A 16803-nucleotide genomic window follows, 5' to 3' on the forward strand; every position below is an offset into this window, starting at 1 on the left:
AACTTGCCACACATTCTTTACTTGCATGGGCTTGATTGAGGATATTTGGTTTGGGGCATGTATGACAAAGTAAAGCTACATCTGTATGATATTGCATTCACATCATGGATGATCATAACTCTATTACAATCAAACTACAACCAGGAAAAAAACTACCTAAAATGCATATCCATTTTTTAAAAATTTGTTCATATAAATCAATCAATTACAGTTTGGGGCTTGGTCGATGTTATATACTTCAAGTAAGTTTGCATAACATAGTTTTATATGATAACCTTTCATGATAGTGGGCGTATTTGGTGATAAAAGGAAATTTGTTAAAGGATTCCATAGACATGCACGACTCTGTCGACCACTTGATTCAGAGTCAGATAATGCTGTTCAAATGTTGTTCGAAGGTCCCATCAACAACCAACATCTGTATCTGAGTTTGAACCAATCAAACCGCTGCTTTCATGGAGTACAAGTTATCCAGCGAGACATCTCACTCTTCACATGGCTTGTCTGACACAGTGCATCACACCTGGCACCCGACCCAAAATCACCTAGGAAAAGTTAACATGCTGATTGATGTATGTTTGGAATATTTTGCCTGTAACTTGTTTTCTTTGTCTTTTACGCCTGTGAGTGAATGAATTTTGGTTTACGTCTCACCCAGCAATATTCCAGCTATAAAACGTCGGTCTATAAATATCTGAGTCTGTACTAGACCATCCAGTGATCAACTGTATGAGCAGTGATCCTACTCAGTTTGGGACACGATGACACGTGTCAACCATATCAGTGACTTTGACCACCAGATCCCATTAGCCGCCTCTTGCGTCAAGCATGGGTTACTGAAGATCAGTTCTAACTAGGATCTTCACGAGATTTCTGGTTGTGTATGGATGTGTATGAATATGTAAATATTTTAAGGACTGTCCAAAATAGAAAAAAACGTTTTAACTGAGCTGTTATTGTGTATTTCTACAATTTACACAACTGCAAAGAGCATATGTCGAATTAATCGACGTCGGCCTAAGTGGCCGCACAGTGGGACGTGTAAGAAGATGTCCAGAAAGGCATGTTTACTCGTAAAATCTGGCAAAACGAATAGCTGTTGAAACCAATAGATAAGACTGTAGGTAGCAATTAGGTCGCTTAGCCAGGTATGATGACGGAGAATCAATTGACACAACCCACTGACACAACGGCTCATCTCAAAAAAATATTTTATGCCTTTTTATGTGCATTTAAGTTTTCTCCTCTGTTGATTATCATCTTACGTGTCTTTCATAACCTTTATGTTGAGATATGTAAAAGAATATGATACCCATAAAAGCTTAAATCGACCATCATATCAAATGTCTCAAAATATATAGGTGGCATGACCACCCCGAGACCGACAGGACTCGATATTGTTTGTAAAATGTAATGAGACGCCGTTTACTTGCCCCACTTTAATTCCAATAAAGGATCATCCTATCTTAGGTGATATCCTTGTCCGCTAGTCTTACACCAACCGACAACTGTGGCTTGGGTTTGAGACGACCCCTCATACCTGTTTCTTTTTATAGTGACAGCGAGGCTCTATGGAAGCTGAAGCTACATTCTTATACGTTCAGTGTTAAAGTTATCATTTTTACGTCAGTTAACGTATATAATGAAGCTAAGTCTATAAACTGTCCTTTGAAATACAATATCATTGCACAACCATTTGCATAGGACCAAATGGTCTGTTCTTAATGAGGCGCTTTGGATTTTCAAAAAAAACACAGTTGTTATTTCTGCACTAACCTTCTGCACTACTAATGTTCGTCTATGTCGTTTTCTATCTCCCAACCACTGCGAGTGTAGTTAGACCGAACTTAGTTATACAGATATTTCACACTTTCACAAATCAGCTACATATCTTGTGAATATATATACGTGAAGAAAGTGGGGTTGTTTTCTATTTCCGACAGTACTTTAGTCATAGCTAAGCAAATCAAGAATAAAATACTGCGTATAATAAAGATTAACGATCTGGTCATAACATTTCAACTAAACATTCATTTAATGAGCACCGTAGACTTGCCTTGAACAAGTGTTTATGACGATATTGCCATATGTGTCCTAGCTCACAGAGGTTATCAGGCGAGTGTGTTTTGAGATATGCATCCTGTATAAGAAACAAACATTTAGCGAGAGCGTCAGGGCACTGGTGCTGCTAGACTAACTCTTAGTCCCTGAATATAATATAATTTTGACAGTAACAAATAAACCCATTTTAACCGAAAATGAGACCCAGTGAAATGGGAAATTCAGTAAATGGGTAAATGCTGACTTGCTCAATTTGGGGCATTAGCATAGACTGACGTCGACGCTTAGTAACTAAATATATAAATTTTTAATTGTAACAAATAAACCTATGTAATTTGCAAAAGGAGCCCCAGAGAATCTAATATTCAAGGGCTTGCTTCATTTAGGGTTTTGGCATTGCAGGGAGGACCAGGCAGGGGGAGCTAGGTCGTATAGCACCAGGGGAAATAACGGGATTCAGGGACAGTCAGACAGACAAGGAGTTAACATTGAAGGGAGGACGAGGCAGTAGGGAAAATAATGTGGTTCGGAACTGCGAGCCAGGCAAGGCTTTTACATTGCAGGGACAGCTTGGCAATCGGGAAATTAATGTGGTTCAGGCGATGGTGCTACATGATAGGTGCTTTGATATGTGTATTCTTGTCGGGAACGGCAGGTGGAATTATGATATTTTACTTATTTTCGTATCATAATCACAGCTAGATGTGCACTTTGCGCCAAATGGAGATTGTGGCGGTTGAGATAAGCGCGTGTTTGGTACGAACGTGGTGGATATCACGATGATTCCAGTACAATTTATAGACTTTAATGAAAGTTTCTAAATAATTATTTCTCAAAATATATCCCCTCACTAAAAGTATTTCCCATCTGTAGTTTTGATAATTTATAACAGTTCTCAGATAATGATCATAATTATTTATATAATTAGTTTTACGGGTATATACAATGCTATTACTGCTGACTTCGTATTTTTTAAATCGATTTTGGTTTGTCTGCCAGAGGTTTGTGGGGTGGGGTTTTCAACTTCATAGCATACTGGTGTTCCTAACATAATCATATTTCAATCCATCAGGTTACGGTATTATTTAGGATATCTCAGGTCTTTGTATGTGCCAATGGCAAACACGTACCTGTCAATCAGTTGTTTATCTTTTCAAGAGTTTTTGAATTGCGCGTATCTTCTTAACATTCCATCACTTTAAGCGTCCAGTTACTCTAATTAACCATTAACCATGTAGATTAATCTTACCACGCCCTTTAACAAAGTGAACACCAGCCGTAGACACTTGTTATAATCCATGCTTTTGTTTGCCACAGCTACGATAGTAATTAGCTGGCCACTTTTTGAATTACCAAACCAGACGCGGTTGGGGTAATCTTGTGGTTAAATCTTCCGTCGTAATAATGCTAGAATATTGCTAAAATCGGAGTAAAGCTAAACTCACTGAATCACTCTGTCTGACATCTTTGAACATTTATGAGTTTTGGATTATGGAGTTTTGAAGAACATAATTGAAGTGATTTCCACTTTTACGCGGTAAGTAAAATTTATTTTACGTTTCTTATACACTCTGTCAATACTCTGTTTGAATAATTCTGCCTCTTGAACCTGCATTATATTTCACCCACGACCATCTATTATTGACAAATCGACGACTGAAGATCCGTGATAGAACTGGTTGTTGTTTAAAAAAATGCTTATCGCAAGAGGCGATTAAGGGATCGGGCGGTCTGCCTGCTTGACAAGCAGACAAACAGGGGCAAAACGGAGATTCTGAACAAAGAGGCAATGTAAACAACGAGCAAAACAAGGGTGATTAGTAATGAATATCAAAGTCAGTGATGTTTGTTTTACCAATTAAAGGTCTCCTATAAATTGGAGTTCTGCAAAACATATAAACTTACATTTGTTACAAACAGTAGTAATTAGTCTTCCGAACAGCGAATCGTGTCACATGCTGTAAATTACGTAAAAAATAATTACGATGGAGCTACAAGACTTATGAAATTGCTATGTTTAATAAGGGCATAAATATTAATATAGGACAAGAGCTTTATAAATGTTGGCGTGAAAGATGAAAAAATGTCAGATAAGCGTTGTGTGAAAAATGTTTTAATATGCCATTACAAATGGAAAGTAATGGTTGCAAGAACTGGATTACAAATTGGAAGTAATGATTGTAAGAACTGGATGAAACAGTAGTATGATTATTTGGATTTGTTGGATTTGCTTCAGATACAGTGGAAGCTGTCTAAACCGGCACTCACTGGGGCGGATTATGGAGCTGATGATATATATACAAGCCACGGATGGGGCTGAGATTATGTGTCAGTGTTGACAATTTGCCGGATTAGACAGATGCCGGTTTTGCCAGCTTCCACTATAGTTCGAAGTGAAACACTATTTTCAAATGAATGGAAGTGAAACACTATTTTCAAATGAATGTCCAGGTAGACTGAAAGTTTTGAATCAACAGGGCTGGCATTCTGCACCAATAATATAACAGGCGCAGAAACGCTTGGATACTTGTTGTTTAAACGTGTGCTCGGTGTTAAATGTTATATCTTCACAGTTATATAGACGTGCTCTTGCTCAGTTTAGATCGGCATCTCAAACTACGAAAAGATTCTGTTTACAAGAAACACGATATGTTTTGTAGGACTGGCGTGACATCAACCAGGCTGACTTCATCACTGTGAGCTGTTTGGTTGGCGAATAGTATCAGGGACAATTAGCCAAACACAGATAGCGAAGATTGGGTTACCGGGCAGTACGGTATATAGGCGAATGCGTGGCAACGCCCCCTAAATTGTGACAATGTCGGGGATATCCACAACGTGGATTTTGTTTTGGATATGTGTCGGTGCTGTATATTCTCACATACTGGTAAGAGTTTAAAGTAGTAAATCCGCAATTGGATGAATCCCGTTCAGTTAGTCAGGCCTGTAAGAATCCGTCAATGGTCTCTTGGTGATCACTGATTTTCAACAATTTCCATTTTATATCACCATACACATTGACTGTCAAACGAATTAGATAGCAAGTACTTGGTATACTTGAAGTAGCACTCACTCATACGGTAGGGTGGGGGGATGGGGGTGGGGGTGGGTCTATCAGTACCCTGCGTGACTGATCTTCTAACAGATTCCCCTATCCACCACCAAATCAACGTTCGGTGTGTAAGATATGGTTTCCCATACAACTTTCCCATTTTCGCTATCAAATTTATGGGCGTGTGGAACGCATTTTTACGCACAACTATCTTGTTTTCCACTCCGGCTGCGAAAAAAAAATATCTAAAATATCTGTGTTACACACATAGCATACTTTGTCTCCAATTAAACATGTTCGGTAGGCTCGCGACAAGAGGAAAGGTGGGGTAGCCTTGTGGTTAAACCGCCAGTCTCACTTAAAATATGCAAATGCCAGTGGAAAGTCGCGGGAAAAATGTTTCATATTCAAGTATAATCATTTCAGAATCTGTTACTCAATAATAAACACTCAGACAGAAACAATTACCCTGCAACTGGTCTTTTTTGATTTCGTATCCTGAATTTACAATGAAATTTACGTGAAAACAACCAGGCCACAATGACCAGCTCCCTTTCAAATAGAAATGCTCTGACATTTTCAAAAACAGTAGAATAAGATAAACAGTTTCACGTGTCATTTGCGTGGAAAAGCAATATGAACATTCGGATGTGTCTTCTAGTATTTCAGATATTTTATGCTAAGCTAAGGCCATTTTTGTAACTGATACGCTTTCTCAACGACAGCGCTAAAACATAACTTGTGCATTTCATATTTCATATCACCTGTCACTGTTATAATCACACATGCTGGTCCCAACGATCTTAACAGCCATCTGTGTAACAACTCATCGACTTTTGGGGTGACGTAAATTACAATGTTTCACTAAGTTTGATACAAATATGCCACAGCAAAATTAAAAAGTTGCAACTCTTAAATGGTTTTATTTAGTAGTATTTTTCAAGTTGACAAGTAATTAATGAAACCAACACCTATTCATTAGCCTGATCTTGAACATTAGACACATAGACCCTGATCAAAATACCACTGTCACGTCAAGTACCCAGTCAACAGCTTCAAATATTGGATATTAATGACACTATGATAAATAGGGAACAAAGCAGAACTTTCGAAGTATAAACATGTTACAGACTGGAAAAAGAATTTTTAAAATGGTAGCTTTACAATTACTGGTTCTTGTGTTGTACTGGACACACCGTTCACAGCATACATTGTCGTCTTTACAGACTCTGGTGGAACAAGAACTGGTTCATAGAACATAGACTGGATTTTATAGTTTCTTACATTTCTCGTCTCTAAAGCTCGTCTCTAGTGCTTCATTTTAATCTTTTTAAGCTCTACACAGTGTACCGGTTGGCTTATATTAACTTTCAACTCGTTCTGTTTCGTTCCTATTCCATTTGTTTCCCAGTTCTGACTTTTTTACCAATCTGTATATTCTTTGTCGGTCTGCTTGACATTTAGTCATAATATCTGCAGCAGATGACCACAATTGAAGCAATAGTGTATACATTCCATCATTTAACAAAATGTCACTTTTCAAAATGTGAGTACTCGTTCGCAAATCGCAAATAACGTAATGTAGTTTACGTTGTAATTTACATTATGAGAAAATATAAGACTTTATGAATGCTTTATTATGAATTGCCTGAAATAGCCATAGCCATTTGTTTAAAAATAAAACATGCGTGTTATTAAGTATTTCCATTATGCCAGGTGTACAGTTGTACAAGTATTATACACTCTTCAAACAAAGTAGGGGATCTTCATTTTTTTTTTATTTACGATCATAAATATTTACGAGATTTATCGGATTCAATCAATGTTCATATGATATTATAGAATTTTTTAAGGGCGCATCACCATTTGCACTTCCTTACAATCATAGTTATTTGGAGTGTAGTCGCTTTTGAGAGATGACTGGTGTATGGCATGTAATTTGCATGGATATGATTTTCCTTTTAAAACAAACGACTAGAAACAAACACTAACAGATGTGTGATGCAAGATGAGTGTCAAAGTTAATGTTCTTTGTGAAAAAACGTAAAAGAATGGTACCCCATGCCCGTGTATGGGGCTACTGTGTTGTGCATATCATGCGTTGTGTTTAGGGGTGGTAATAGAAGGAAATGATTGTGCGTTCATAAGATGTCTGTCCTTGAAACGTTTGTTAACGTTTACACTTCCTATCCAAATTGAAAGTTCCTTTTTCGCTACTTTCTTGAAGAGTATATAAAGATCTACATCAACAAACAACCAAACACTGGAAATGGTTCTGTTTATTTCTTTGAATATAAATGTTCCCGCCTCATCACAGGTTTATTGTTTTGTCACTTGATGGGATATTATATTTTTCAATGACAAGGTTAATTTAGACTACAGTGATTAATACTGAAATTATTGTAGACGCACTGAGAGGTAATATACTTCACAACTCTTGTAACTTACGTTACAGGACCATGCTTGGAAGGCAAAGAATGGCTTTCATGAAACATGTCTCAAGTATGAAAATATTTAACAAAAATGTAACACGAGAACATTTTATATTATATGGCTGAACACTACGGCATCCTTATCATTGAGGGGGCGGTGGGGTAGCCTAGTGGTTAACGCGTTCGCTCGTCACGCCGAAGACCCGGGTTCGATTCCCAACATGGGTACAATGTGTGAGGCGCATATTCTGGTGTCCCCCGTCGTGATATCGCTGGAATATTGCTAAAAGCGGCGTAAAACCAAACTCACTCACTCACTCACCTCATCATTGAGAAGCATTTATTCCGCTTGACGCATGTTCTGTTCATCGATGTTTACATTCCAGTGATGTGCCGGACTGTCGACAACAACGAACAATCCGTCCAAATTACTTTTCGACTGTCCGGGGAAGGGGAGATAACGTTCCGCATGAGTGACTTGACGCCCAGTGTGCTCGCAATTAAGAAACCAATTAAAAGCACAGTGTGATATCAACAGTGCACTATATGTTTATTATATCCCCGCTATGTAACGGGGGTATATAGCGTTCATTTTGACCGTATATATTCACACAATATATTTGATATAGAAATAGCTTATATAAGTTATAAAGGTATTAACATTTGAGAATTGTGATGATAAAGTTCATTTCATTAATGTGAATGTTCGGCCAACATGAAGCAACTCTGACACTTGGTCTGTGAAGTTCAAGTCAGTAAGTCTGTCGGCAAGAAGGTCGGCCTTCAACAAAAATACGATGGGCAGGGGGCTTTTGTACATGCCCAGTTTGTTTTCTGAGCTCTACGTCTGTTGACTCTGTACTTGAATCCATTGTGGTAAAGATTCGGACCTCCATTAATGTTATCAGTCAGTGTAACCCGCACCGTATTTCAATTACTCACAAATTGTTAATTCATTTCCTCATGATACGCGCACAACGTAAAATAATAGTCTGTTTGCAACCTTATTTCGCTTTAAATTTTAAATAGGTTGACATAATTCAATCACTCATGATTGACTAAGTCACTAAGCAAACATTCTCGTTAACACCGTCACGGTTTGTTGACTACGCTATGTCGACACTCCGAGTTTTTACTCTGTCGACGATCAGCAACATCATAATTTTCATTTGTCGACAGATTGGGCTGGCACCGTGCTGGAATGGCCGATGTCTCAAACACGTCATTGCATAGTGTATTTGTTGTGCACATTTTCACTTACACGGAATTTCTGAACATCTACTGAACCTAAATTACAAAGCGTAAATTATATCTTTCTATCAAATGTCCAGGATGAGGCCTATAGTGCCCCGTTTTTGTGATTTAATGTTTGGAAATATACACAGATATCCCATTTATTTAAATGGACTAGGCCAGTATCGAATGCAATGAGACATATTGTTACCGCCACGTATGATGTCATCCTTAAAATTGTTTCAATAACGGAAGATAAAATGAGTTATTTCATTCCATTGATTCGATCTTCTTGTTGGTCACTTGAAGTTCTTTAAAAACACGGTTGCTTTCGGCATATAATATAACTCATTTTACTTGTTCAGCTTGTTTATATATAGTAAATGGTATGCACATCAGATACCATAACGTTAATTGTCATTACATTTATTGACAGAATTTTGAAACAAAATTGTCTCTCTGTTTCTTTCTCATCCTTGATTTTATGTTCTTATATGTCGAAATATTTGAAACTGACTGTTACCTTTCCGTTGGATATGACTTTCTAGCTGTCGGTTACACACATTGCGCTCAATGATTCTCTTCTAGATAATATATCAACGTTATAAAGCAGCATAATAAAAGCGGCGTAAACACAAATCATTCACCAACTCTCTGTCAAGAGTATGCTTTTGGCGTTTATGGAAGACTCAAGTGCATTGTTTGTGTGCTCTTGTATAGCAGCTCTTGTCTAGGACTTCTCGGACGACCGTGGGTTGAATCCAGGTGGATGTGCCTATACCATGATAGGGATAAAGTGTCCTAGTCACTTGGGGGACTGCCCAACATTTATGAGCCAAATGGTGATGTTGCGATCGCCAGCGTTCATGTCACGGCATTTGCAAGTGTGCTTTTCAGGAAGCTGATGTGGTGTCAATAACCATCTTCACGGTGTTTTGATCATTGGAACAGAATCATTTACGATCCCTTGTTTGATTAAAAAAGCCTGCACTTTGGTGATCAAAAGAAGCGTTCCTTCCCTATGTATATCGGTCTCTTATATTGTACCCATACAAGTATTACTCCTTTAATGTACAGGCTTTGCATATTGTACCTGTGTTTTACCACTACCCCTATAAACAGAGGGACACTGTGTATTGTTTAATATTAAAGAACACGATTTCAATAACAGTCGGTTATGTCACGAAAAGAACAGCCAGGCTTTGTTCTGTTTACAAAAGACCAAAAGATCATCACACAGCACTGACGCAGTACTGGAAATCGCGCTGGCTGAGCTGGTTAGATGGCTGACTGAGTGATGGTGATAAAGAATCTGGCTCTGAGGGTTCGAATCCTTGACCGGACTCAGCCCAATAAAATAATACCAGAATCTGTACTTTACTAAGAAAATGTAATTCCAAATATACCTGTTACAGTTGTGAACAGCAGTACAGTAGTACAGTAGTACACAAATTGGACAGTAATGCCTTATACTGGACGTGGCTTAGCCGTGAAGGGCTCGGGGTAGAATAGGCCTTCCGCTTGCTTGCCACAAAATGCGACTGTGCTTGTCGTAAGAGGCGACTAACGGGATCGGGTGGTCAGGTTCGCTGACTTGGTTGATACATGTCATCGGTTCCCAGTTGTGCAGGTCGATGCTCATGTTGTTGGTCACTGGATTGTCTGGGTTCGTACTCGATTGTTTACAGACCGCCGCCATATGGCTGGAATATTGCTGAGTGTGGCGTAAAAGTAAACTCACTCACTCACTGCATGTAGCTACTTCGAGCGTCGATGCCCGCCCTGACACGATTTTGAATGGAGTGTACAAGTCTTTTCATAACTTGATGACTGATCACATACTTTCGGAATGCAACAACGTAACGTCCGTTCACCATGTCGCCAGTGGGCGCTTACACAACCATCATGCTTGTTGCATTGAAAACTGCTGTCGTCGCTAAAAGACTTCCCGTCACCAATTTTGCTCTCTGACGAACTTTCCTGCTCCAGCCAAATCGTGCACGTCCATGTCAGGAGTCACCCTCATGTCACTGAACGGTACATTTACACCGAGACCAAGTTGGCGGAGTCTTATGTACAATGTCCTTCTGCTGATTGGATGACCAAGGTTGTTTGCTCCGAATGACGTCACTTTGAGAATCAGGCGAAAAAAGTACCTGCAAATCGCCATTCTCCCGTGTCACCAGCTTGGGACCCGGTTCTAGGCCTGTTTGCTTTTCGGCTAATTTGTCCGTGGCATGTGTCCAAGCATTTCAGTAGAGAAAAGTACAGTGCTGCTTGTGTTGTAAACCTAACACCTTGTTAGGTTTAGGTAATAAATTCAGTTTATTGATAACAACGTGCAACATGTGGTTTTCGTCTCGGTCGTGAGTGAGCGAGTTTGGTTTTACGTCGCTTGTAGCAATATTCCACCAATATCACGACGACTTGAACAATAGACTTCATACATGCCAGCCATGTGCGGGTGGTCGAACCCGGTCTTCGACTCAGGAGCGAATGCTTTAACCTTTAGGTTACCATACCGCCTGTTAATGTCCTAATGATAAATGGATTTATAGCTGTAGTAAGCAAATACTTTTGACATCGTTGTCTTTGACCCTGGATTTGTATTAGGATTCTTATACAGAGCTCCAAATAAGGCGCGTATTTGCATATTTTACTCAAATACAAATCACATTTACTCAATTAATTACAAATCTGGGAGTATAAAAAACGCATAAGAATTACGTAAACCCAAATAGGTGTATAATACCTTGCGTGCTTTACTCAGTGAACTAAATTTTCTTGCGTATGATAATTCGTCGTGGAGCCCAACTCTATATCAACGTTAGATGTGAAGTCATGCCTATATGTACGAGTATATCTACTATTACAGTCGAACCAAGTTATAGCCGTAGCCACTATCTGGAGTTGACTGTAGTAGTCACGTGACTTCCATGTTGCCAGTTCAAAAAAAGCTGTACACTTCTTGGAAATATAAGAATTACTGAAAAGTAAGTCTATCGAGAAGCATTTATATTTACCTATTTCATAGTGTTAATTACCCAATAAGGAAAAGACACTGTGTGTAAGAGTTTTCAATTCTTTAAAGTAGTGGGAGTATCAAAATGCTAGTTACTCCTCAAGAAATGCAATTACTCATACATAAACAGTGGAGTAAATACCCAACTGCTTGAAAAATTATCTGGTGCTCTGATTATATTGTACCCTTGTAGGTATTTGAAAACCAGCCACGACTGTATAACCATATTTCATTCATTCTCATGAGAAAATACCATAACAGAACTGTGCATACATATGGTCTGTTACACTGGAACCTTGATGGAACCATATCATACCACATGCACTATTTCCAGACTTCTGTTTTAATCCAACATTGTCTAATTCATGCGGTTTTTGTGCAACCTCCACACCCAACCTCACACCTGCGCATGTGATAATATAGTAGGTCGAATACAGAGTCTTTCTGCATGTTTTCATATTACATCTGAATCCCCTCCAGTCATACACCTCGTCAAAAGTATCTCACCACACATTTTAAAGTCAAATTGAAAAAATTTAATTTTTGGTGTTTGATAATACAAGTACACATTTATTATGCTACACCATCTGTGAACATAATAACACATCCGGTTCCAAGCTGCTAGTGCATGCCTCCCTTGAGCATGCTATTATTTGACCAATCAGTGAAATACTCAAGTGTCCAGAGCCTCTGAACCAAAGATGGCAAATTACAGGTGTGCACCAGATTGGTATGTCATATCGTGCTAACTGGCAGATCTGTCATGGTGCGGGGGTGTTGTTCTTATGAAAGTCAAACTGACCTCATCACAATTCCCGGGAAACTCAGTTGAAAGAGGTAAGCGGGTCTTGATTCTGGATAGTGCCGTTGTGCCTCATGTCACTGACCCTGCTCTCGCCACACGTCAATTTGCGATAATACCAGACCACATTGTTACAAGCTGTTGTTCAGCATCTCCAACACAACGCCTTCGAGACACTGTAATAACCAGCCAGACGTTCGGTAGCCTTACTCATTTTTCTTTATTTTACAGTGATTATTGTGAACTTTAGTTTGCTAAAAGTAAACCTCCAATTAGTGCTTAAATCAGATCTGGTGTTGTCATTTTTTTTACTGAACGCGCACATGAGACCACATAAACAGTTGCTTTTCTAAGCACCATTTTACGAGGGTGAAGATCCAGTTTCACTCAGTGAAAAAACTAACTGGTGCGATATTTATGTCGATGTGCATGTTTTGATAAATTAAACAAAACAAGAAAAATAATGTCGCACATATTGATTTAACAATGTCTGTATTTTCTTCAGTATTGTATTTCGTTATATAACATGGTTGCAGGAAGAGAGCGGATACGACCGATATGGATATTATTACCGTCGGATTCCCGTAAGTGTAACAACCTTAAGCACATGCAACGAATGACGTAAAGTCACGTTTGATTCAAGTTGTTCAATAATTCTTTGCTTTGTTAATAGTGTGTTGTTTAATTGTAATTGTATTATGCATATATATCTATCCGTTATTTAGTAGTCCGGTGAGAGAGAGAGTTCATTAGTCACGCACATATGGCACCGACAAAACGTGTTACCTGAGTAGGTATAGGGGTATTTCAATGTTTCCTTATCTCGAGTTTACACAAGCACTACATCCGTTATCGATACTGTTTTTTTTTCTCAGTTTGCTATTCACCGAACAGAGAACTCACCTGTGTACTAACACTTCAATTATTGTGTCTATGAAACTAAAATATAGCAATTCGTTATTAAAAGTATATTTGTACACTTGCAGCATCATCACTATCGTCGTCAACACCAGCAACGCAGTTCGTGGAAACCTCGGCAAGTGTGTACATTTCTTTAGTGCATGTCCTTGGTAAACTAAAGGGCGTTTAATCAACAATGATAGAGCTTAAATGAAGTCTATTTTAGAGCGTTGTCTTTGACGCTGTTGGTAGAGAATTAAAACACAGGCAATATAGCCTACGAATTGTCGCAAAAACAAACTTACTTTGGATGTGTCGTGTGCTTCATACCAAAACTGGCATGACAGGCTGAAATACAGGTGGTGAGTCCAAATCAAGACTCCTGACGCATACAATAAGGTTTCGTTCTCTCGTACGTAAGTTGTGTTTCCTGGAGTAAACAGTAAGATTTCGGCCCCTCGCGTGGACGTGGTGTTTCCATGTGCATTCAGTAAGGAGTCGTTCCTTTTTGTTGCGTTACCTGGTATATACATCACATCCCTAAACATGCTAGTGGCATATTTCAAGTGAAAATGTAAAACGAACATTTTCGAATTCGAGTAATATTCTTAGTGGCAAGTCACACGATATCCACTGGATAAGAGGTGAAGCTGATATTCCTGATCGTATGAATCGCTCACTCATTCCTTCGTCTTGAATGACATTCAAGGCTCAATCACGACATGTCACCTACGTAAAAATCAAAACTTCTTCATCAAGTACCTACGTATTGTTCTGTGAGCCGAATGAAAAAGCCAACAAGGTATAAAATAATTCTAACCCACAGTATACACCACCATCGTGTTAAGCAATTTTTGGATTGTCTATTCCGATAAATATATACCCACTATTGGTACCCATTCCAAAGCAACCGGATACAGAGTGTATTGTTTATGTTTAGGAGAGTTAACACTTCTAATATTGTTTTTATCACTACTTACAGAGACAACACAACTATCACCAGAGCACACAGAAAAATTATCAAGGCACACAGGGAGACATGCAGCCCAGGCGGACCACACAACGATATGTAAATATAGTTGGTCAATGTACATGCATGTATTAAGGGTTCATATTATGTGCTACCCAAAATGCCATATGTATATGTGTGTGTGTGTGTGTGTGTGTGTGTGTGTGTGTGTGTGTGTGTGTGTGTGTGTGTGTGTGTGTGTGTGTGTGTGTGTGTGTACATACAAATACAAATTCTAGTACTTTTTTGGTTGAGTCCTATCAGAGATTCGAACCCGCACCCTCAGAGTCAGGCACCTAATCGTCAGCACACAAAGTCAGCCGCCTAACCCGCTCAGTCACCGCGACTTCCAGAAAAGTTTGTGACCCATTGCTTTAGATTTGATTCAGTTACATTGGACTAGAAACCGCTATTGTGAATCTTTGTATCTTGCTTTTCGGTCAATAAATAATATTGGATATTTTAGACTTGTCTGTTCTATATTTTGATGGTTCTGAGGGGATTTCTTATACCTTATATCGTAACATACTTATTAATCGTAACAGAGCGTGTGTATTTCCGTCCGTCCGTCCGTCCGTCAGTTATCGTAGACACGGCCACGATGAGTTGCCGTATATTAGCGATAAGCTGAATTTGGAGGACCGAACAAAATAATCTGTGGAAGGTTGTCAGCCTATTCATGGGTTACTTTCGCCAAACCATCGTATAGCTTCGCGTGAACAAACAACAGAAGACAACTTTGTCAGTAAAGATGTCACATTTGCAATTAAACATCACGTGACAACATTATTTATCTTTTCAGTTATAATTTGTGTTTGCTAGGCTTTGTCTTGTATGCAGTGCATAAGAGTACGGTGTGTATCTGTGTCGCATACAGAGCCGGAAATAGCAATTACACGTTCCCCGCAACATACTAGTCATTTATTAGAACATACGCAATAACATAAGGAGAAGAATTCTGATGCAGTGATCGGAACAAAAGAGTACCTAATAGTGATTTTCGGGTCTACAGCGAGGTTGGGGCACATCTTGACACATCGTAATACAAAGGCACGTTTTTGGTACGTTGACTTACCTAACGAAGAAAACTGCGAAGAAAGAAATGTACTCTTGACAGAACCTGGGGCTCCGAGACATTTTAATGCCTCTTCCTGTCATAGCAAGTTCATCTCGCGCAGGAGCCCGCGTTAACAGTTACTGTCGGGGTATGTTCGTTAGGTCTCTGGGTGCACACTTTTCAGGTACAGTATTGTATGAACGCCCCAATCCGATTAGATATTATCTGCCAATCTGTAGTTTTACTTTTGGAGGGTCTAAATGCCCAAGCTGTAGGTTATCGTCTGTGCCAGGGTTCGTCAACACTGATTCTTCCCAATTAACCGGGTTTAGCATTACATACCACGGGTCATTTTGGAGTATGTTTACAAATAAAGGCGACATGTCGTTTCATAACTGAAGTACTCCTCATGGCAACGTTAAACATAACTAACTCACTCAAACCTGTTTTAGTATGTGACTTCGGTGGCACGGTGCATGAGTGTTCTCCAACATCACTTATCCTCGAACTGTCTTGTTAATGGGTGTTTGCATGTTCACTGTCTCAGCGTAAAATGATCATGGAAAAAATTTAACATCACCCTTTCAGTTCCTGTCACCATTTTCTGTACAATCATCAAGTGGCAGTTTTAGGAACATGCGTATGTAACTTCAAATATCGCTACTGTGTTCATAACGCGTGTCACCAAGTGAAACAAGCACGCGTTCTGGAACCTGCCAGACAAAGGTTTCTTTAAAAACCTGTTGCATGGCGACACATTCCACGAATGACAAAACAGAAATTCTGCCCGTGGTCCCATGGGAATATAAAGATGCACTTAAAGTAAATTTAGATCAATCTTTACCACTATTTAAAGTAAAAGTATTAGAACTTGCTTTCTGTGGAATATAAGATGCTATGCGCATGGAAAAAATGTCGAAACAGAAAAGATGTCAACCCAATGAAGACATTTATATTCAAATTGTATTTTGCTTGTTTGCATGATCCCTTCACTGTTTGATCGTAACATACACTGAGTTCAGACAGGAACATGCTACGATCAATCAAAGACAAGCACAGTGCAAAATGTGTACCCATCATTCAGCAAACATCTTTTTCGGTAAATCTCTTACAGCTATATCTCAAAAGCACACATGAGGAATCCTCATCTGGCATGTCATTTTGGTCTGTTACAAGTGAAGCGGGTGGTCATCTATCGACTATGAGCAAGTTGGCCATACACCTAATGACCTCAA

At 39.0% G+C, this 16803-nt stretch overlaps 1 protein-coding gene across 2 annotated transcripts in view; it reads left to right on the forward strand.

The window, feature by feature from the left end:
* Positions 1-4874: 4874 nt before the first annotated feature.
* Positions 4875-16803, forward strand: part of LOC137273234 (sushi, von Willebrand factor type A, EGF and pentraxin domain-containing protein 1-like) — a 54286-nt gene continuing 42357 nt past the window's right edge. The window contains exons 1-4 of one of the 2 annotated variants that reach the window (XM_067805745.1): positions 4875-4948; positions 13139-13186; positions 13589-13642; positions 14485-14571. In XM_067805745.1, coding sequence (XP_067661846.1) covers positions 4880-4948; positions 13139-13186; positions 13589-13642; positions 14485-14571 — 258 coding nt within the window. In that variant the 5' untranslated portion in view covers positions 4875-4879. The remainder of the gene's footprint in view (positions 4949-13138; positions 13187-13588; positions 13643-14484; positions 14572-16803) is intronic. The other variant, XM_067805747.1, reaches the window with a different exon arrangement.

Source organism: Haliotis asinina, chromosome 2 (assembly GCF_037392515.1).
Source record: "Haliotis asinina isolate JCU_RB_2024 chromosome 2, JCU_Hal_asi_v2, whole genome shotgun sequence".
Classification (NCBI taxonomy): Eukaryota; Metazoa; Mollusca; class Gastropoda; order Lepetellida; family Haliotidae; genus Haliotis; species Haliotis asinina.